Source organism: Balaenoptera musculus, chromosome 9 (assembly GCF_009873245.2).
Source record: "Balaenoptera musculus isolate JJ_BM4_2016_0621 chromosome 9, mBalMus1.pri.v3, whole genome shotgun sequence".
Lineage (NCBI taxonomy): Eukaryota > Metazoa > Chordata > Mammalia > Artiodactyla > Balaenopteridae > Balaenoptera > Balaenoptera musculus.
This window is the reverse complement of record NC_045793.1, coordinates 38,332,189-38,356,356: the sequence shown is the minus strand read 5'-3', so window position 1 is coordinate 38,356,356 and position 24,168 is coordinate 38,332,189. Positions and strand designations below refer to the sequence as shown.

The 24,168-nt window shown below is 39.6% G+C and overlaps 1 protein-coding gene across 2 annotated transcripts in view; it reads right to left on the bottom strand.

The window, feature by feature from the left end:
* The window catches only part of DOCK4 (dedicator of cytokinesis 4), a 506,020-nt gene that overhangs the window by 147,743 nt on the left and 334,109 nt on the right, over window positions 1-24,168 (bottom strand). For both annotated transcript variants that reach the window (XM_036863604.1, XM_036863605.1), the window contains exons 17-22: window positions 17,392-17,548; window positions 11,831-11,928; window positions 11,639-11,722; window positions 11,344-11,444; window positions 9,175-9,256; window positions 7,952-8,122 (exon numbers count right to left, since the gene is read on the bottom strand). In XM_036863604.1, coding sequence (XP_036719499.1) covers window positions 7,952-8,122; window positions 9,175-9,256; window positions 11,344-11,444; window positions 11,639-11,722; window positions 11,831-11,928; window positions 17,392-17,548 — 693 coding nt within the window. The remainder of the gene's footprint in view (window positions 1-7,951; window positions 8,123-9,174; window positions 9,257-11,343; window positions 11,445-11,638; window positions 11,723-11,830; window positions 11,929-17,391; window positions 17,549-24,168) is intronic.

Below are 24,168 nucleotides of genomic sequence, written 5' to 3'. Positions count from 1 at the left end.
GATTAACCCACGCACCTATGGTCAACTAATCTATGACAAAGGAGGCAAAGATATACAATGGAGAAAAGACAGTCTCTTCAATAAGTGGTGCTGGGAAAACTGGACAGCTACATGTAAAAGAATGAAATTAGAATACTCCCTAACACCATACACAAAAATAAACTCAAAATGGATTAGAGACCTAAATATAAGACTGGACACTATAAAACTCTTAGAGGAAAACATAGGAAGAACACTCTTTGACATAAATCACAGCAAGATCTTTTTTGATCCACCTCCTAGAGTAATGGAAATAAAAACAAAAATAAACAAGTGGGACCTAATGAAACTTCAAAGCTTTTGCACAGCAAAGGAAACCATAAACAAGACGAAAAGACAACCCTCAGAATGGGAGAAAATATTTGCAAATGAATCAACGGACAAAGGATTAATCTCCAAAATATATAAACAGCTCATTCAGCTCAATATCAAAGAAACAAACACCCCAATCCAAAAATGGGCAGAAGACCTAAATAGACATTTCTCCAAAGAAGACATACAGACGGCCACGAAGCACATGAAAAGATGCTCAACATCACTAATTATTAGAGAAATGCAAATCAAAACTACAATGAGGTATCACCTCACTCCTGTTAGAATGGGCATCATCAGAAAATCTACAAACAACAAATGCTGGAGAGGGTGTGGAGAAAAGGGAACCCTCTTGCACTGTTGGTGGGAATGTAAATTGATACAGCCACTATGCAGAACAATATGGAGGTTCCTTAAAAAACTAAAAATAGAATTACCATATGACCCAGCAATCCCACTACTGGGCATATACCCAGAGAAAACCGTAGTTCAAAAAGACACATGCACCCCAATGTTCATTGCAGCACTATTTACAATAGCCAGGTCATGGAAGCAACCTAAATGCCCATCAACAGACGAATGGATAAAGAAGTTGTGGGACATATATACAATGGAATATTACTCAGCCATAAAAAGGAACGAAATTGAGTCATTTGTTGAGACGTGGATGGATCTAGAGACTGTCATACAGAGTGAAGTAAGTCAGAAAGAGAAAAACAAATATCATATATTAATGCATGTATGCGGAACCTAGAAAAATGGTACAGATGAGCCAGTTTGCAGGGCAGAAGTTGAGACACAGATGTAGAGAATGGACATATGGACACCAAGGGGGGAAAACTGCGGTGAGGTGGGGATGGTGGTGTGCTGAATTGGGCGATTGGGATTGACATGTATACACTGATGTGTATAAAACTGATGCCTAATAAGAACCTGCAGTATAAAAAAACAAACAAAACAACTAATACTAAACTTTCATTGGGTTATTTGTATGGAAATATGTTAATATAAATGTTTCAGACATTACATGAAATTTCTAAAAATCTTATATTTGTATTTGTATGGAAATATGTATGGAAATATGTTAATATAAATGTTTCAGACATTACATGAAATTTCTAAAAATCTTATATTTGTATTTGTATGGAAATATGTATGGAAATATGTTAATATAAATGTTTCAGACATTACATGAAATTTCTAAAAATGTTATATGTTCTGGTATAATGTTATAAGTAATAATCCTAGTTATTACTTTAAAATGTATATCTCAGAAATAACTAATTTTCTTGTCAACTGCATTATTATGAACTTTCATCAAATCTTTAACCATGGTCATTTTTAAGTCTTTTGTCATTTACAGACAGTTCTGGGTGTACTCTGATGATTTTGCAAATATGTTCCTATAAAAGGGTTTCATCTTCAAGAAATTCATGGAAAAGACTCTGACAAGTACAGGTTTCTGGTAACTGACTGTACTGCTGAACTGAATGAATAAGCATTTTCAGAACTCTAATGAAAAACTGATGAACTCATAAAAGTGCTAACAAAAGATCAAGATGAAAAAAAAAATTAATTATATGGGACTGAGTGAACTGATGAGGATGAGTATAATTTTTGTGACTTTCTGTCTGAATTAAAAAAAAAAAAAAATCCCTCAAGGACTCAGAGGCAAAGAATATACAAATCAATTTTCACTGCAAAGTAAAGGAGCTGTTACAGTGGAGGATTACTGGACTAAATGTCAATATTATGACATAGTATGAGTGTGTTTCATGTTTGGTAATTGCAATCATTGTTGCTTTTGTTGTGGTCATCCATGTACAATGCTTGGTGTCAGTCTATTTATCTCTTGTAAAAATAAAATACAGTGTGTGTGTGTGAAAAAAAAAAAAAAAAAAAGACATATAGTACTGGCACAAAAACAGCAAAATAGATCAATGGAACAGGATAGAAAGACCAGAGATAAACCACGCACATATAGTCACCTTATCTTTGATAAAGGAAGCAAGAATATACAATGGAGAAAAGACAGCCTCCTCAATAAGTGGTGCTGGGAAAACTGGACAGCTACATGTAAAAGAATGAAATTAGAACACTCCCTAACACCATACACAATAATAAACTCAAAATGGATTAAAGACCTAAATGTAAGGTCAGACACTATATATAAAATTCTTAGAGGAAAATATAGGCAGAACACTCTATGACGTAAATCACAGCAAGATCCTTTTTGACCCACCTCCTAGAGAAATGGAAATAAAACCAAAAATAAACAAATGGGACCTAATGAAACTTAAAAGCTTTTGCACAGCAATGGAAATCATAAACAAGACGAAAAAAGCACCCTCAGAATGGGAGAAAATATTTGCAAACGAAGCAGCTGACAAAGGATTAATCCCCAAAATATACAAGCAGCTCATGCAGCTCAATATCAAAAATCAATCAACCCAATCCAAAAATGGGCAGAAGACCTAAACAGACATTGCTCCAAAGAAGACATACAGATTGCCAACAAACACGTGAAAGGATGCTCAACATCAGTAATCATTAGAGAAATGCAAATCAAAACTAAAATGAGGCATCACCTCACACCAGTCAGAATGGCCGTCATCAAAAAATCTACAAACAATAAATGCTGGAGAGGGTGTGGAGAAAAGGGAACACTCTTGCTCTGTTGGTGGGAATGTAAACTGATACAGTCACTATGGAGAACAGTATGGAGGTTTCTTAAAAAACTAAAAATAGAACTACCATATGACCCAGCAATCCAACTACTGGGCATATGACCTGAGAAAACTATAATTCAAAAAGAGTCATGTACCCCAATGTTCACTGCAGCACTATTTACAATAGCCAGGACATGGAAGCAACCTAAGTGTCCATCGACAGATGAATGGATAAAGAAGATGTGGCACACATATACAATGGAATGTTACTCAGCCATAAAAAGAAACGAAATTGAGTTATTTGTAGTGAGGTGGATGGACCTAGGGTCTGCCATAGAGTGAAGTAAGTCAGGAAGAGAAAAACTAATACCGTACGCTAACACATATATATGGAATCTAAAAGAAAAAAAAATGGTTCTGAAGAACTTAGGGGCAGGACAGGAATAAAGACGCAGACGTAGAGAATGGACTTGAGGACACGGGGAGAGGGAAGGGTAAGCTGGGACGAAGTGAGAGAGTGGCATGGACATATATACACTACCAAATGTAAAATAGATAGCTAGTGGGAAGCAGCCGCATAGCACAAGGAGATCAGCTCGGTGCTTTGTGCCCACCTAGAGGGGTGGGATAGGGAGGGTGGGAGGGAGATGCAAGAGGGAGGGGATATGGGGATATATGTATACATATAGCTGATTTACTTTGTTATACAGCAGCAACTCACACAACAATGTAAAGCAATTATACTCCAATAAAGATGTTAAAAAGATAAATAAAGAAAACATAATAAAATACACTTAACCCCACTTTATATCATAAATATTTTAAAAATATTGAATAATCAATTTTTAAACAAACTCATTGCATTTGTGATGTACCTGGAATTCAGAATAGTCAAATAAAGCAATGATTAAGTCTCTGAAAAAATAAATAAATAAAAATTTAAAAAAATAAATAAAAACTGGGCTAGGATTGTACACTGAAACAAACTCAGCCTTTTAAAATTCCACAAAAGGAGGGCAGTGGAAGGAAAAGTCGATCAGCCTCAAACACCTGGTGAAGGAAGAGGCACATTTTCTAATATGAGATTCAAGGGCTGGTGGTTTATCAATGAGATCTGACACCAGGGGAAGGTAGGTCAAGTCTACAAGTGTTGATGATTCAAACACAGAATCAAATTCAAATTCATGGAGTTTGGTATTTACCTGTATAGCAGCAGCAGAAATTGTAGAAGAGCCAAGACCTGTTTTTGATGCCAGAACCATCAGAATGCTTAAGGTGCTGGGGTCAACAGCTATGTTTTCCCCTTGACTCTTAAAAATTATAGATTTTCTTGAATGTACTTAAAATTAATAATCTGATATTCCCTGGTAAAGACTATATTTATATAGCCTTCATTTCACTCTGCAAAGAGCTGAGTCATACAGATGAAATTTTAAAAAATTAAAATAAAATGAGCCCAGCTTTCTGATCCCTAAAGTCACCTAAGTTGACTTGCCTCAGGAATCCCTTAATTTATCCATTAATTCTTTATTTATACCTCTTTATCTCAAAAAGGTATTTGAATGTGCTTGCAGTGTAAGATACAATTATTAAAAAGGATAAAGGAACAAGGACGTTGTGACGAGGGCAGAAAGACAGTTGAATAGGTAGCTAAGCTAAAGAGTTTTACTGAAAATAAAAATAAAAACATGATTTTGTTTTGACCTTCTTGGTAGCCAAGGCAAATAGAGAAAGATAATTAATAGGAACTTGGGGCAGGGTCTTGGGCCTCAAATCCTTCCGCCATTCCTCTTTTCTTGGGGTTTCCAAGGTAGAGACCTGTCCTTGGAATGGGAAACTAAGATCCACTGTATATAGCTGACTTAGCCTTCAGTCCTGCCCAGGACAGGGCTCCTAAGGACAGAGTCATTAACAGGCTGGGCTTAGGCCAGGAGTACTAAATCAACCTCCTAATACCAGGATGGCCAGATCTATAGAGCAGCCATCCATTGATCCAACCTGAAGGATTGCTGGGATGGCTATTCTACCTCCAGGAGATGGAATTTGCTCTGAAGTGTAGCCCACATGGAAAAAATGCAAAATGGAGCAAGGAAACTGGGTTTTTGTCTTTCAGGCAAGAACCTTTAAGAATCTTTAAGGACCAGTGGATAACCTTGGCTCTAGGCAGAGTTCTAAGATGATCTCCATGAACTTTGTCCCCTGATGCTGTTCCCATGCAGAAGTTTTCTCTGGCTCGTGGTGGGGGAACTCAGAGATCTGAAGCATGAGAAGGATTTGACAAACTGTGCCTGGCTTCGAGGATGGAGGAGCCACACACCAAGGAATGCAAGTGGCCTCTAGGAGCTGAGAGCACCCAGCTCCTCCTCCCACCCCTGGCTGACAGCCAGCATGGAAATGGGAATCTCACTCACAAGGAAACTGATGCCTGTCAAAAGCCTGAAAGATCTAGAAAGTGAATTCCTCCCCAGAGCCTCCAGATAAGCCACCAAAGCCAACACCTTGATTTTGGCTGTAGGACCAAGACCTGACCAAGCTTTCCAACCTACAGAACTTGAGCTAATAAATGGGTATTATCTAAAGCCATGATGGTCATTTGTTATGCAGCAACAGAAACCTAACTATTGGATCAATCAGATTAGTGACACCTTCCTTCTTGGAAGAGAGAGCTAAGAAGGTGTGGGGTCAAAGGGGGGCTTGGAATGGGAAGAGGTGTTTAGCATTCTCCCAAAACATAAAGGAAGAAAGTCCTCATTGCTTAATGAAGAAAACTAACCACTTCATTATTTTGTATAAATTTTCTCTTAGCATCAAACTAAATAAAATTATCATTTCAAAATTTACAAGTATAGGATACTGCATAAAATAATAGAGAATGACTTCAGTAGAGTTTACGAAGATATTTAGAAACTATTACACATTTTATATATCATCTCTTGACAAAAAGCTAAGGGCCAAAAAAGAAAAATCAAATATGATTCTTTGAAGGTGCTAAAGTTGTGTTTTTATATTTTTATTTTTGGTGGTGTTGGGTCTTCGTTTCTGTGCGAGGGTTTTCTCTAGTTGCGGCAAGCGGGGGCCACTCTTCATCGCGGTGCGCGGGCCTCTTCACTATCGTGGCCTCTCTTGTTGCGGAGCACAGGCTCCAGACGCGCAGGCTCAGTAGTTGTGGCTCATGGGCCTAGTTGCTCCGCGGCATGTGGGATCTTCCCAGACCAGGGCTCGAACCCGTGTCCCCTGCATTGGCAGGCAGATTCTCAACCACTGCGCCACCAGGGAAGCCCTAAAGTTGTTTTACTATTTGATGGAGGGGGAGAACTTAGAGAGTCAAGAGCAGTTGGAGTTCAGTATGTTAAACAAAGAAAAGGAGGCTGCTCTATATTGTGGTTGTACCTCAGCAGCCGAAATCGTCTCAGGGTGACTGCTAGGATTCGGTGGAAACACAACTAAGGTAAAAGAATATTTCTCCAACTTTAAAGAAGAGAAAAATCTCTTGAGTCCCTACAAAGGCATCTCATTAAGAAACCATGACTTAAAGTTACTCTTAAGAGTAAGAGAATATTTTTCAGTTATGGATTAGGTAACTTTTATCCCTGTAACTGATAAAGGCTTGTTTTGTTTTGTTTCAGAAAAATCTCAAAATGAAAACTCAACTTTTCAATAGCTTTTGTAAAAGTAGTGAACTTCTGAGAACTTGGGTCTAAAGGAATATATGTTAACCTGTTAGAGTATCCTTTTCAAATATCAATGGCTGATAAGTAGGGTCTGGTTAGTGGGCAACTTGACACTGAGGTTTCTGGCAAGTTTCCTAACGTGCAGTGATTGTACCGTTGACAAGAGAAGCCAAAATGACATTAAAAGAGCCTGTATCCTTAACCAGATGGAAGAGGAGTCCACCTCTGCAAAGAAGAAAGTAACAAGAAGAGCCCCCAAACAGTCAGAAAAACATGGCTCTATTATTGGGGGGGTTGGTACATTTCTAGTGTTTTGCCATTATATATAACGCCTTCCAAATGTCAAATGACACCAAATTACAACAATACTCTTAAGGATCTAGTTTTGTCTCCTAATCTCCCATTTTATATCCCAGCTCTCAGTGATTATAAATCTCAAGTCTCCAGGGGATGGTAGTAAAGAGGTTGCTTCTCCATCTGACAAGTTTTTAAACCAAGTTATTAGAATTAAACGTGTACAAGAAGGATTAAGAAAGTGTAGAGAAAGATATTCAGAATTATCTTTCGGCACAGGTTCAAGGCCACGCTATTTGGAAAGTGTATAGATCCTGTTCTTAAACAAAACATGGGGAGCTACTCCTGGTCACAGAATTCGGCAGTAACCGCTCAGCACTGGTCACAGCAGATCAGCAGATCAGTCCCAGGACGATTAGCGACAAGTTACATAAGACAAAACAACACGCAATTCAGCTGAGACCAATATAATGAGTCTCAAGTCCACAGATTAAAATGCAGCACAAGGGAGTTCTCTGGTGGTCCAGTGGTTAGGACTCGGCGCTCTCACTGCCGGGGCTCGGGTTCCATCCCTGGTTGGGGAACTAAAAAAAAAAAAGCAGCACAAGGCCTGGGGAAAACAACTGCAGCAGATTGGCTAGAGCGAAATTCCTTCCCCTTGGCTGATGGTGACAGGGTGTCTCTATCAGCATGTGTTCTAGAAACTGGAATGGAGGCTGGTGCAAACCAACAGTCTCTCCATTCAGAGCGAGAACAGTCCGAGGAAAGGCAACCTAACTTCTGCTCTGCTGGCTTTCGGAAGCTGAGGGACTTTTTAAAAGTCTACTCAAAGTCAGTTAAGCTACAAATATAAGCTGGAGCTACAGATTGCTGATGGAGAAAAAATATTCACTTATGCGGCTGCGTAAAAATAAATAAATTGGACTCATTTTTCCTCTATTCAGCAGAGATGAAAAAAAAAATTACCTGTGATTGAGATAATGCTCCAGACCCTTTGCTCTCTTGTGAAAGAAAAAAACGGACTGACATGAGAAGCTCCTGAATGCAGCAGCGAAATTCCTCCTCATTCTGTCCGCCGGTGGCGAGGGAAAACAGCCTTCGAGACTGAACGATATACTTAAAAATATATTCTTGGGCCTTAAAACAAAATTTTTAAAACATTAGTTTCAAAGGAAACCAAAGGTATTTATTTGACAATGACACAGCGCAAAAACCATAGCACAACATTAGACTTTTAAAATACTGACTTAAATACTAAGGCCCTGTGAGATTTTTGAACAGTATTTACTCATAGGGAAAGAGCCATTTTTCTCTGATGCCTAATGAGAGAAAACGTATAGATAATTTTTAAATTCTATGTAATTCTTGAGAGGTATGAACATTAAATGTTTCTGATCCTCAGATGATTTTTTAAATTTAATCAACAAAGAGACAGCAGTCTGTTTTTCAAAAATTATTTTGCTTTGCTGGTAGGTACTCTTGCCACTTGCATTTTTACCTTCAATTGGCCCAAAATGACAAATTTATAATGAGTAAAATGCTTGTTTTTTAAAATGTACACCTGTTGACTTTTATCTACTGACGTCAAATAGGGTATACTCAATTATAGAAATCAAAAGACTGCCAGAGCTGTTACTGGACAATCCTTTTAAGAATCTATATTCTTTACAAACATGTTTGCAGGTAAGGTATCAACATCTCCATATATACTGAGCACGTAGGGCCCAGAGATATGGGCAATGTTAAACCATGAGACCCAGTAAAACCTCAGGTTTCCTCACTGTGATCCCTACTAAGCCATCCTATTATCCTCTCTTAAGACAAATGGTCCTCAGATGGTCTCTGTCAGGGTGGTGGAAGCAAGAGCCAGGAACTTCTAAGCTTAACTGCCCATCTGCAGTCTTCTCTTCTTTCCAACCCTTCCTCCTGCCAATCCTAGACTTCAAGTGTTCAGAGCCCAGAGGGGTAAGGATTCAATGCCAGGCAGGTTCCAGTGGGCAAGCCTGGCAAAGTCCCTTTCAAATTTTATCAGCTCTGGAGTAGCCATAAACTGATTAAGATCCTTGAATTGGAATGTCAGTAATACATCATCACCAATTACTGTCTGTGTAGAGGAAACCAATTCGTTTAGGCATCACCACGCAACAGCACTGTTAGACTGTGATCTGTTATTGACGGCGTGTCATTACCTTCAACACCTCCTGGATGTGCTCTTGTCTCTCCGCTTCTGTGATCCTGTCCACATACCACTTGAGCACTTTGATGAGATCTCTAAAATACAAGGAGACGTGCAGAAGGTAGAATTGCTCTCATTCTCAATTAAATGCCAACAAATCAAATGCTTATGTTTATCATGAGGAGGCTTCATTTCCCAACAGTTCTCACATTTTTCTGTCAAACTGCCATAACATAATAATTTTACAAAGTCTGCGTGTCAACATCACTACCCCTTTTTTGAAGCTGAAGAGAGAAACAACACTTCCTCCCAGTGAGATTCCTTTCAATCTGGACATGTTCCATCGGCCCTGCTGTTTCTGGCAGTGCTTCCAATGGGTGAACACAAATATCTGAGAAAAGGACTCTGGCCAAGGGAGTGCCTGAATATGACTGTCGTGGTCAATCTCGGACAACTGCTAATTGGGATTTCCTCCCCAGCGACTACGTAAACAGTTGGATGAAATATTCGGCTGGAGGCAGAAGGGGGTGTGGGGAGGGATGAAGGTAATACCTCCCCATTTCAAAGCACACCCCCATGGAGTTATCAAGCCAATTCTCTGACCTGTGGGAAGAATGAGGCTTACCGTCAAAGTATGCCTTAGTAATTTCCAGAAAACCCAAGTCGCATTGTTTTAGGAAACAAAAATTGAATTAACCTCCATCCCCCCAAATTCTCAAGATCGCAGTTGTGTGACTGTTAACACTGGTCAGTTCTTGGTTTCTAGGAAACAGAGCAATTTTTAAAAAATGCTCCTCTTTTCTGTCGGGAGAGAATCCATGGATGTGCCAATAGGTAGATGATGCTGGGAGTGCTATTTTGAAGATGATCTGTCAGTGAGTTTCTGGCCACCCACAGCTCAAGACGATTCCACGGGCCTTATTTGTCTTATTAGGACTTATTAGCTGCCTTCCTGGCCAACCTGAAATTTAGAAATTACACCCTCGTTCTCTGCCTTCCAGTGACATTCTCAGTAGGAGGTGGTGACCACCTCACACCAGAGCCCAAATTGTTAGGCCAAGGGGCAAAGTCGGGCCAACATTTCAAAACTATCCCTGTTGTTACATTTCACCCTCTGAAAAACTCATGTTGGCAGAGGGTCAAGTCTTGCAAAAATGACTCCATTCATTTAAACGTCAGAGGCGTAAATCTTACCAGGCCATGGTGGGGAATACCCAAAGGAACGGGATCAAACACTTAATTGATCACCTACTATCTTTTATACAGTACATAGATGGGGAAAACCCTGATTCCATGCTCTTAAAACACACCTCTGGGAATAGATGATTGTGCATGTACATACCCATAGGTGCTTAAAGTATAAGGTAAAAACTTTGGCAGAATAGCAATGACAACAGTGTAATGGGGAGATAGAACTTTGGGGTACATTTCAGGGCTGTATTTAAGCAAGGCCCAAAACAGAGAAGATGTCACGCACGATAGGACAGAAAGAGGGACATTGTCACCTTCTGGCAACTATCACCTGGGCTACGTGGAGGCAGGAACCAGCTAAAGCATGTCATTATTCATTCACTTTTAGCCTTGCTTGCATAATTTGAGCTGACAGGAAAGGACCAGCAGTTAAAATCGCAGCTGGTAACAAAGGGTAGAGTCCAATGACTGAACTGCTTGCAGTCAGGGACCAGGTCTTCATATGATCAGCACAAAGCATAGTGCCTGGTATGCAGTAGGCACTCAGTAAATATTAACAGATGAATGAACAAATGACTTTAAAATGGTATGATGCCAAAGATTGTTTTCCCATCATATTTCTTTCTTAATGACATCTAGAATCATCAAGGAGTGTGGTGATTAAATGGGGCTCTTGACAGCCAAAGTGAAATAACCAGATATTTTAGACTAAGGAATATCAAGTGAAATAGAGACAAGAAGAAAATACCTTATATTTTAGGTTTCAGGAATAGAATTCAGGAGGTTCTTTTTTTTCCCCTTTTAATCAAAATAAGTTCCAGCCATTAAAAGAAGGTGTGTGAGAAAGGAAGAAACTGTCTCAAGAGACACTTCAGTGGTTGTGCTTCATTTCTTCCTACACTCCCTTTTAAATTTTCCTATATAGTTGGTTCTGCTTTAAAAAGCTCAAAAGAAACTACTTCTAAACCAATTACAAGATAAAAGGCCTTACCTGTATGCAAGTGCCCCAGCAAAATGACTCTCAATGTAAGTGTCCATTACAGGTTTAAAATGATGAAATTTGCTATCTTGCAGCAAATTTATTATGTGAACCTAAAAAAAAAAAAAAAAAAAAATGGAGCTTTATAAAACTGAACACAAACCAAGATTTTTTTTTTGGTAGAGGGGAGGGGGAAGGTTTCTTTTCAAGTAAGCTCATGCTATTATGTGCACATTTATAAATAGCCTTAGGAAAGTCAAGATTAAGAGACAAAATTAAGATATAATTAAAGTGAATTTAAACTCACCAAAGAATCAAACACTTTAGACCCATATTTTTGGGAATTTTCATCTAAAATTCCAAACAAGGTATCCAGTGTATCTTGCAGAAACTGTTGGATAAAGAAGTAAAAGCATAAATAAAATATCCTCTGTCCTTCGCCTCTAAATATTCTTTATCCCATGAATTTCTAAGAGAGGGATAACAAAATAGCATTTACCTTTACTATCTCTGAGCCATCAATTTCTTTTAATTTAGAGAGACAGCCCGTGATCTTGTCTGGGTGGGTTCTCCACTTCAAAAGATCAAGCATATCACCTTTCCAAACAGAAAAGGAAAATTAGTTGCCTTAATAGAGAACAGCCTCTCACACGAAAGTGTTCTACTGTAAACGCTGAATTCTTACACACATTGCCTCTTGGTCACCCAAGTTGCAGGCTCCCAGGCCCTCCCACTAGGCCTCTAAATGGCATTTATTACAGTGTATTCTAATTATTTCTCCCTTCCCAATGCCCTTGGCTTACAAACTCCTACTTATCCTTCAGTTCTCAGGCTAGCTATCTGTCTTTGCCCCCACTAGACTGTAAATTCCAGCAGAACAAGAAAGTGTGCAAGTTTGGCCCTAACATAGTGCCAGCATCTGGAACAGGGTAGGCACACAGCAGGCACTTGGTAAATACTGGCTGAATGATTTTCTGCCTCCTCCCATTAAAGTGGGAGATTCTTGAGGGCTGGGAACCCACTTAATTCATATTTGTGCCCCCAGCATATAGCACTCTGCCTAGCAGCAAATTCCACTTGGCAATGAAGGTCTTCTTGACAATGTGGCCCAAACCTGGCATGACCAGAAGGTCCCTGCACAGTGATGACAAAGCCAGTCAACTGTCAGACCATCTAGTGAGCCTTTGGACCTGAGAGGGCCAGTTCCTGGACTCCATGATCATCTTCCATCCTAGACTCTGGCCCAGCTCTTCAATTTCCTCCTTTCCCTGAACTGACAACACATGGGCCCTGAGTCTAGCAGGGTCCTCAGGGAACCTCTTCACCTCGTGAGGGAATAAATCTTTCCCTCATCCTTCCTGCACAGAAGGTCCTGAACATGGTGTCCTGCTTCACTGGTCTCCAAAGGGATCAGGGAGACAGTGGTGTCTGGAGGTCAATGAAAGCAGTAAGAACTGACAAGGCACGTGCGAGCGGGATGTGCCCCGGGCAGGGGAACCTGGCAGGGCTGGTCTCCTGGTGCTCAGCGGGGCTGAGAGACTAGAATGGCCAAGAGAGAAGCCAGGAGGGGTTTTCTACTTCAAAGCACTTGTTTCAGGAAAAACCCAAATGGGACTTGCTGAGAGACAGAGAGACCGACGTGGAAACAAGAAACAAACCAAACAAACACAATCCAAGAGATCAAGGAAGAGTAGTTATGATGAGAAAGAAAATATGATGTAGTGAATAAAGATGTGAAAAAAAGCATACGAATCTCAAGAGGAAATAGAAGCAACCTCCACCAAAGTCAGATTCAAAAGAAAAACTTCACAAACAAAAGAAAGAAATTTGGTACTAAATGAGAATATTTGCCTATAACAAATAGGGGTAAGAGGAGGAGGTGGATTTAGAACTAGAAAAATGAGGGAATTTTTTTTCAATACTGACATTGAAAAAGAGATTTATGACTATTTTCATAACACAAAATTCTGAAAAGGTTAAATATTCATGTCTAACTCAGACACCCTGGAGGTATGATTGAAACCTTTTAAAAAGTGATTGGTCATATTTAGATGAGCAATTCCACAGGGCGAGACCGGCTACAGTAGACGTGGCCCTCCAGGATTCTCCTCCTATGTTTGCTCCCTCCCTCCGACTTCCTGCATCTAACTTCAGGATGCCTCCCTTCCCCGGCAGCCCCTCTCTTTTGTAATTCCCCCAGCCATTCACTCTTCACTTCCCACTCCACTTCCCGTCCAGCGCTCACTCCGTCCCCTCCCTCTCTTTCCCTGCCCTTTAGAGTGAGGCTGCTGCAGAGGCGTGCAGAGCGCTGCCCACCGTGGGGGGGTGGGGGGTGGGGGGTGTGCAGGGGAAGGAGGCAGCTCTACTGGCTGCAAAGTGGCATCACCGGAAGCAGCAGTGGGGGACCAGGAATAGGACTGTCATCAGCAGAGCCGGGCAGCAGATGACAGCGGTCCAGACAATCGGATCAGGATGGGGCTGTGCATCTTTCCTGTGAGAAGCCTGAGGAATTTCGAGACTGCTCCCAATGGAGCCAAGAGGAAAGTAGTATGTCCGTCTGGACATAATTAATCACGTATGCCAGCCCTCTCATTATTGTTACCTATTAATTTCTATATATTATAAGATATTTTCCGCAAAAGCCTATTTTAAGATCTGTTGTGTGAGGAAACATTTTTTTTTCCTTAGCAATATGTCATTGTTACAGAATTAAAATAAAAAATTTAAATACTTAAAAAAAAAAATTCATGCATGCCAAGAACTCAGAATCAAGTCAAAATTGTCATCTCTTAGGTCTCTATTTTAGCCATTTGAAGATACATGAGTTGCAAATTTGGAGCTAGGACCTACTACTGAAAAATGTGAATTTTATACATTCGATTCAATTATCATTTAAGTGTATACTGACTGTATGCCTAATCCACCAAGAGCTATAAAATAGGTAGATGGCATGATCCCTACTTTTGTTTTTTTTAATCACAATCTCAGGAAGAGACTGAATAAACCACCCATCACTGGGGGGGGAGAAAGGGACGTGGGGCAGTCAGTTCCTGCACAAACGTTAGACTTAATTTAAGCACTGTTTTTATTTTCTCATAACTTTTTAAACAGTTGTGTTTAACAGTCCAAGGAAGCTGACAAACAAGTAAAGTAATTCCTTTGCTGATCCCCACTTTTAAGAAGCTTAAAATATCTACTTGATTTGGCAATCACAGACGTCTAGCTGAGTGCTCTGGCCTCAGTATGCTATCTAAGAATGACATTGGAACACAGAGAGAGTGTGCAGACACACTTTAGAAACCCTGAAATGCAAATCTGCTCTAGGAAACTGTTCCTAGAGACCACATCACTTACTAAATGCCCAATTGTAATGGTAATGGGATGTGTACACTTTCCAAGTCAAGTAAAATGAATACAAAGCAATTTAATTCCAATTTGGAACTGGATTACTTCTACACAGAGACATGTGTCTAGCATGTAAATTTCAGAAAGCTCAACTAACTTCCTTCCTCCTTCCCATGTCTGAGACACACTATTCATTTCCTGCTTCATTTTGAGCTGTCTTACACTGACAAGGTTAATCAAGGTCAAAATGATAATTAAGCACTTATTAGTCTTCAACAATGAGTCAAGCATTGCCTTCCATATAGTGAGATGTTTAATATAATGGTTTCGTGAATAGTTTATTTACCTGAAAATGTTCTCTGCTTTTACAAAGTAGTAGCTTCTAATTATCAGGATTTTGTTCCCTCTGTCTTAGGTTCACAATTCTAATATCCTAAACCCTAGAACTAGAAAAAATTAAGGATGCAGAGCCGAATATTTTGATGGCAGATAATCTATTGTTAGATTTGTGTCACTGGCAGAATAATGGTCCCCAAAGATGTCCGTATTCTAATCCCTGGAACCTGTGAATATGTTTATCTTACATGGCAAAAGAGATTTTACAGGTGTGATTAAGTTAAAGATCTTTTAAATAGGGGTATTATCCTGGATGATTTGGTGGGCCCACTCTAATCACAGGGGTCCCTAAAAGATGGAAGATGGTTAGGGTCAGAGAGATTTGAAGATGCTGTGCTGCTAGCTTTGAAGGTGGAGAAAGGGGCCAGGAGCCAAGGAATGCAGGTGGCTCCTAGAAGCTAGAAAAGGTAAGTAAAAGGATTCTCTCCAAGGGATTTTAGAGGGAATGTGGCCCTGCCGACACCTTGATTTAGGCCCCATGAAACTGACTGCAGACTTTTGACCTCCAAAATTATAAGATAATAAATTATTGTTGCTTTAAGCCAATAAGTTTACAGTAATTACTACAGCAGCAACAGATAACTAATACAAGCTGAAAATAGTCTAATGGAGACAATCAGTTAAATGTGGACTCTATAACAGACACACAACTAATCCACATGGGATGAATAAAAATTCCACTGAAGGGAGTCAGTAACATGTTGATTTTATTATCTTCATAATCTCCATGGGGTTAGACTGTTCCCACAAAAAATGCCCAAGGTAAATGTTTTAGAGTCATTATAGAGTTCTGTCAATGAAGGTTTTATTTAAGTAAAATCATTAACCACTGAATTCTGATAAAGTCTGGTATAATGACATAACTTGGCAATAGCTACTTTCAATCGGATTTACTAAAAATGGATTATGTAGTTGATTTTTTTAAATATTTCTCAAAAATACTTCTGGAAGGGGAGAAACAAAACCCAAGATAAATGTGAAAGAATCATTTGCCATTTGCCAACTTCTATATAAATACAGTAGCAATGCATGACAAATTGAGTGGTATCTTAAAAGTGGTCATTATAACAATGCCACAATTTGCTTCTTTTCTCATTCCATGTTCTAAGAAAAGAAATATATTTCTTACTATGTGACACAGAAGAAAGAACTAACAACACTTACAAAAGTTTAAGCACAGGAGCATTTTTTGACTCACAATACAGGGCCCTGACTTAGGATGGTTTGACTTAAGATTTTTTGACTTTACATGGGTGTGAAAGTGATATGAAATCGTTTAGAAACCATACTTCGAATTTTGAGTTTTGCTCTTTTCCTGAGTTAGCCACATGCTAACACATCTTGTGATGCTGGGCATTGAGCCCCAGCTCCCAGACAGCCATGTGATCTCGAAGGTAAACAAGCAACACCAGTTACAACCATTCTGTACCTATACAACCATTCTGTTTTTCACTTTCAGTACAGTATCCAATAAATTACATGAGATATCCAACACTGTTATAAAATAGGCTTTGTGTTAGATAATTTTGCCCCGTTGTAAGCTAATGTAAGTGTTCTGGGCATGTTTAATGTAGGCTAGGCTAAGCTATGATGTTTTGTAGGTTAGGTGTAATAAATGCATATTCTACTTACCTTATTCAAGTTACCATGGGTTTATCGGGATGTAACCCAATCCTAAGTCAAGGAAGAGCTGTGCCTTATTATGAAGTGATTCTCTTCAACATAATGAATCTGATTTTATTAATATGGCATTCAGGATGCTTTCCAGAAGGCTTACATGGCAACCATGAAGAACTCAAAAATGTTTAATTTGCTTCCTTCATTATAGACAATGTTTTCACAACAGTTTGCCAAGGAGAAGAACTTGCTTTATTAATCATAACTTGCTAAACAATCACTGACATAAAAAGTAATGCTAGAATAGAAAAGCAATATCCATCTAATTAAACAAAAAATGGCCTTCACTCTAAAGTCTGCAATTAGCACTGTCTATGGAGCTATAAAGCAAGAGAGATTAAGGTGGTGGTAATCTTTGTCTTTTTTTTTTTTTTAAAGCAGCTGGGTTTGACGGTTTATTTTGAAGAGTTGTGTACTTGGGTTCCAATACTGGGATAATTCTATAGTCCTTAAACTACATGCATTTAAGAGATCATTGGGTCACAACTGTTTTCATATTATTGGAAATCACAAACAGAAGGATCAACATTTTTTCTAGTGCAAAGTTATTAACATAACATTGATGTTTATTGAATATCCTATCAAAATTCACATGAATACTTAAATACAAGGGCTTTCAAATAAAACAGTATTATACATTACCGTTCTGTGTGAGTTTTGTGGAACAGAGAAAAGATGTTATCCAAAAAGACTCCTTTGTGGCCTTCATGGCTTGATTATTATTCCCAAGGAGAATGCCCTTGGAAAAAGGAAGTTTGAGGTAGCGGGTAGTATCCTGAAGATTTGTGTTTTCTTCACACTGTAAAAAATATTTTTAAAAATGGGGAAGGGGGGAGAAGAGACCTCATGAGAATTATTAAGCATGATAACTATTGCTAGTGTTTATGAACTGGGAAATATTCCAAATATTATTACAAATAGAATTTGGCTTTTAAGTAAAATGCAACAAAAATGTCTAAGCGGAATTACGCACGGAATTTGGACTCAGACCCATTTGGGTTTGAATCCTATCTCTGTTACTTCCCACACAAGTAACTGTATCAAGTTGTTTAACCTCCTGTGATTTCCGTTTTCTCTCTCTAAAACCTCATTGTGCCGTCCTAAGAATTAGATTACATAAGGCTTTTATCATAGAGCCTGATACATTGGAAGTGCTCAAGAAATCATACGGCAGTGACCATCGCATTTAAAAAAAGTGCTTACATTCTTCCCACATCTCCTCTGAGGCAGATATTAAACAACTCCTTACTTTGAAAACTGGCAATTAAAGGACTCTGTATTTCAGGATAATCTCATAGCTCCACTACGTTGAGAAGTCTACAGAAAATGCCAGCCAACAAATGTAAAAGGAATTACAGGTTTTAAAAAATACAGTTTCATATTCCTAGCGTAATTCTTATTTTAGTCAATGATTGTCGCTAAGTGCTAAAACCAGCAGGAAAACTATTGATGAGGAAATGAACATTCATATGATGCCACACAGGTTACCTCCTACTGGCAAGACGACAGATGTAACTGCCCGTGGGGGGACTGGGTTGTCAGCCCTCTAACGCAGGGCAACGCAAAGAAACACATCATCATCTGCAATGTGTTCTTACAAGGCTGTGGAACCTGAATCTGTTACACCTACAGGTTCAACTTCTACTTCACAGGAAATACGAGGAACAGAGCGACCTGCTGAATGTTAGGGGGAAGCAACCAGACAAAGCCAGAAGGCAGCACTTTCTGTAGGATGCTTGGCTTTGTCTCTTCAAGTCAAGTTTTGTGAACAAAAGGATTGCTCTAGATTAAACAACACTTAAGAGATAGATAGCCAGATACAATGTAATGGTCCTGGATTTGGACAAACTTGCTGAAAAGGATTTTTCTTTTTTTGAAATTTATACATTGACTAAGTTCTAGATGAGATTAAAAAAAATTAATGATTGGAAAAGTCATTAACTGAAAAAAGGAAATTAAAAAAAAAATATATATATATAATGAAGCAATCTAGATATCCTTCAGTACATGAACAGATAAACTGTGGTACATCCAGAAAATGGAATACCATTCAGTGCTAAAAAGAAGTGAGCTACCAAGCCATGAAAAGACATGGAGGAAACTTGATGCATATCACTAAGTGAAAGAAGCCAATCTGAAAAGGCTACATACTATATGATGCCAACTATGTGACATTCTAGAAAGGGCAAAACTATGGAGACAGTAAAAAACATCAGTGGTTGCCAGGGGTTGGGAGTAGGAGAAAGGATGAACAGGCAGAGCACAGATTTTTTCTAAGGCAGTATGATATTATCATGATGGATACATGTCACTATACATTTGTCCAAACCCACAGAATATACAAAACCAAGAGTGAACCCTACCCTACGGTAAACTATGGACTTTGGGTGATGATGATGTGTCAATGTAGGTTCACCCTTGGTAAATGAGTGATGTTGCTAATGGGGGAGGCTCCGTATGTGTGGAGGCAATGGGTGGAAGGGAAGTCTCTGTACTTTACTCTCAACTTTACTGTACACTAAAACTGCTCTTTTAAAAAGTCTATTAAAAATATGTATCATTTGGGTAAACGAAGTCCATACAGAAAAACATTCAGAAAGATATACACTAAGGGGTGAACAGTTAACATTGTTTGCGTAATGACAGTCTGGTGTTTTTATTTTATTTATCTATATACTGCTTTTGTAATGAAGGTGATTTTATATTAAAATTCTGAGAAAAAATATTGTAACAGATACAGAGATGGTATAGCTTAGCTTATTTTGAGTATAAACTTAGGAACCTTATTTCTTTAAATATTTTCAAGGCTAGTGTCTTGGTAACAGGTAGGAAATTAAGCACAGAATCCTCTGGTTTTCTAGACTACTTTGTGTGATTTACCAAAAAATTTTAATAATAAATTTTTAAGAAAGACCTCTCTAATTAGTTGAGAGAAACAGAATCAGAATATTACAAGATGTTCTTCCCAGCACACATGTCCAGTAACGGGAGGACCAATAAACACAATAAACAGCCTCCATAACTCTCTTCTCATGTTATGACTCCAAATGCTTTCTCTTATTACTGCAAGATATTTCATTTAGACAGAAGAATGCATATATAGTTTAAAGAATAATTATAAAGCGAACACTTCAGATGCTTTCCAAAAAAAAAAATGCTTAGGCAAAGTAATGTTCTGGAACTTGGGGTCACCGTCCCCTCTCCTCAATCCTGTTCTTGGTATCAGGGCTTGGAGCACAGCAAGCTATAACTTGAGTCACAGCAACCCATACTGGTCCTATTTCCTGCCTGGATCTGGTCTCTGGGGTCAGAAACATGCTCTGGTCTGCCATCCCCAGCCTGACTCATGCTCCGTTTGTCGAACCATACCTCCTGTTGGGACTGAATCCTCATGCAAACCCAGTCTAGACACTGTCTAGCTATTTCCAGGCCTCCTCCCCAGAAGCTGGAGTGTGCCCTGGTCTGGTATGCTCCATCTGTTCACAGAAATCCTGCCCCTATAGATAGATCTCTTAACCCCCTTCCCCCCAGCTAACTAACTGCCTGCTCTTGAGCACTTCTGGAAGCCTCTTAGAATTCCTGCTTGCTGAGCTCATGTAGTTCAACTGGCAGTCAGGGACCAGTCACTGCTGTGTTGTGTCCATAGCGGGCACCGTGAATAGAAGCCTTGGCTGCCTTCACTGGGGCCAGTCACTGTGGCCAGGTCAGTGCCACCTTTTCTAGTTCACTGCACTTCTCTCCCAGCCTGGAGGGCCAAGACCTCAGCATCGGAGTCTCTCTGATTCCGAGACGTGACACCTTGAGAGCTTCTTAAAGCTAAACTCTATCACCCTTACTCAATGCAAAATACAGTAACTAATACAAACTTTACTCTGGACACCAAAGTTATCTGAAGACCTTGCACCAACAATACTGGTGTACATATGTGTGTGCTGTGTGTGTTGGTGTTGGTGTTGGTGTGGGGAGCAAGTGCAGGGGTGGGGGGGTAGGAATTCTACCCCTAAATTCAGTAAAGAAAAGTACATAATTATCCTTTGGTCTCTGTGAACCCTTTGCTATAATATTTACCAGGAGTTCAGAGCTGCGTTTTTTGTCCAGTAGGAGTCAAGGCCATACGCTAGGTATGGGGTTAGAGTTTTAATCTATTTCCAAAGAACTTAAGTGGCCTGCAGAGAAAATCTCATGGCCTATCTTTTCTTGTCCTCTGAGGTTTTCAGCATGCACCCATAACACATCACACAACACTGGAGCTTTTAAAGGCAATCCAAGCAACCACCATTTAGGCTAAGCATGCTGTGTGTATTTTCCTATTCTGATAATAATCCTATGAGGCAGGACATTGTAACCTGGGGAGCTTATGTGATTTGCTCAATATCACAATATTAGTAACTATCAGAGCCAGGATCTGAACCAAAGTTTGTGCTTACAACTACTATACGACACAGTAGTTATGACTACAATGACTCTTCCATTGACTCTTCCAATGACTCTTGTTTTAACCAGGTTTTGAGTTTTGCTATAACAAATTTAAAATGTATCAATTTATAGATAACATAGTGAATGGTGGGTATGTCTAAGAAAGACCCCCTAGAAGTTCATTTTTCAAAAAAAAGGTATGTTTGTGGAAGACACCCTGGGAGAGAGCTTAGAGTGGTCTGTGGATCTGAAATAGTTTCATACATGAAATGGCTATGAGTCCTACAGTGAAACGGCTAGTTGACGTTCTGAAACCACTCAGGGAGCAAAAGGGATCACGTGATCTGGATGCAGTGGGGAAGGGGGCAGGTAGGAGCAGAGGAGGCATGACATGGGAGACTGGAAACACAACAGATGAGATAGAGATCATTCATTCAGTCACTTGATGAGAGAGAATTTATGGAAGAGAAATGAGGTTGAAGATCAGTGAAGAATAGAAATGGGTTCCAGAAGATAGGCTTGTAAGGCAGGGGCAGTGGTCAGTAAGGGTTTAAGCCAAAAAGGTTGTCCAGACTCTTAAGAGGAAATACACAGCTCACCAGCAGAAGCCAGGGAGTGAGCAAGAGTCAGCAGTGAACTCCTCGAGCATTCTTCTGCCAGGTGGGAGAAGGGTCTGCACTGTGAGTAGGAGTCTGAACCACAGTATGGATGGGAGAGAACAAACAGGAATGAGCAATCTCCTTCCAGGTGAAGGGCTAAGAGTTAATGAAGTCACGGAAATGAAGCTGGTAAAGGATGGCATGGCATTGCCTGTGTTTTAATTGGAAAAACAGTACAAAGGAGTTGTGGCTGGGTGTCTGAAGGCCTGCGAATCTGAGCAATGTAGGCTCGACACCAAGAAACTGCAGTTTTGGACTTCCCTGGTGGCACAGTGGTTAAGAATCTGCCTGCCAATGCAGCAGACACAGGTTTGAGCCCTGGTCCGGGAAGATCCCACATGCCACGGAGCAACTAAGCCCGTGCGCCACAACTACTGAGCCTGCGCTCTAGAGCCCGCAAGCCACAACTACTGAGTCCGCATGCCACAACTACTGAAGTCCGCGTGCCTAGAGCCCGTGCTCCACAGCAAGAGAAGCCACCGCAATGAGAAGCCCACGCACCGCAACAAAGAGTAGCCCCCGCTCACCGCAACTAGAGAAAACCCGTGTGTAGCAACAAAGACCCAATGCCGCCAAAAATAAATAAATAAATAAAATTAAAAAAAAAAAAAAAAAAAGAAACTGCAGTTTTGCACAAAATTACACTGCATGTAGTTGATAGATGGTTTTGTCACCGCAGTGGAATCCAGTCACACCCCTAAACTACATGGGGGGTTAAATATGGATCACTTGCATTCCGGGGAACACTTGGAACACAAGTGATTTGGTTTTGGCATAGGGACGATTTTTTTCATCAAATCCAGTGCAGGCATGGAACAAGGTAATACGGATATGAGAATAAGAAGGACCGTCCTCCCTGTCCTCTTGCGACAGACACAGACACAGCTAAAGTCTTCCTGGCGTTATGGTAGATGTATGATGACAGAGAGATGAGGGGACGATTAACTGAGCCATTCTTTCTAGGAGAGACAAGGCGACATGACCACAGCCTCCTGAGGCTGCTACTGGATTGTGGGAACAAAACAATGCCATTGTCATAGGAAAGGACTATTCTCTGTGTTTGCTTTGATAGGTTGGGATCTGTGCAAGTCATTTTAAAATGGCATGAAGTTAATTTATTACAAATTAGAGAAGAGGGAGAAGAAAGCCAGCCCTTTGTTTTACTTGAGACGAATCAGATCTGACAGGAGGGATGTGTTCTCTCAGATTCTTACAGAAGAGTTAAAATGCAGGCTACGTGGAAGCAGGAGTAGCCTCTGTCTTCTGTGAGATTACATAGCATGGCTCACAGTCTATTTCTTTGTCTAGAACTAAAATCAGTTGGTACAGCATTGAATGTTGCATCACACCCCAGGCTACTTTTTGACCACTGTCCTAGGCACAAGAGATGCAATGGTCAGTCATAGACACTCTTCCAGAAATGTGGTATCTGCAATAATGCAAGCTATGTGATTGAGAGAAATAAATTAAAAATTTCTTCAGAAATACACTGGTACTGAGATTCATAGTATATTAATCAAATTAAGGGGCCTGTAATTTGCAGGAAGTAGAGAATTAAATTAAAAACTATAGTAATTTAGACAATCCAGTTGAAACGATATATTGCCAGTTAATCGAACCAGTTGTGGCAGCAAAATACCTTCTTCTGGGGATTCTTTCAATATGATTAGTCATCCTTAATGTTATTATTAAACATTTATTAAAGTCCTACTATTTGACAGTCCTTTAATTCAGTATAAAGAATGTAACAAGGAAATAAACACAGTCCCTGTCCGTGAGGGCATTACATGCCTGACCTCTGCATTCATCTGTTAATACTGATTACAAAGCTGTGATAAAGATCCCTGGATTCCACTGGCTGAATGGATACAAAAACAAGACCCGTATATATGCTGTCTACAAGAGACCCACTTCAGACCTAGGGACACATACAGACTGAAAGTGAGGGGATGGAAAAAGATATTCCATGCAAATGGAAATCAAAAGAAAGCTGGAGTAGCAATTCTCATATCAGACAAAATAGACTTTAAAATAAAGACTATTAAAAGAGACAAAGAAAGACACTATATAATGATCAAGGGATCGATCCAAGAAGAAGGTATAACAATTGTAAATATTTATGCACCCAACATAGGAGCACCTCAGTACATAAGGCAAATACTAACAGCCATAAGAGGGGAAATCGACAGTAACACAATCATAGTAGGGGACTTTAACATCCCACTTTCACCAATGGACAGATCATCCAAAATGAAAATAAATAAGGAAACACAAGCTTTAAATGACACATTAAACAAGATGGACTTAATTGATATTTATAGGACATTCCACCCAAAAACAACAG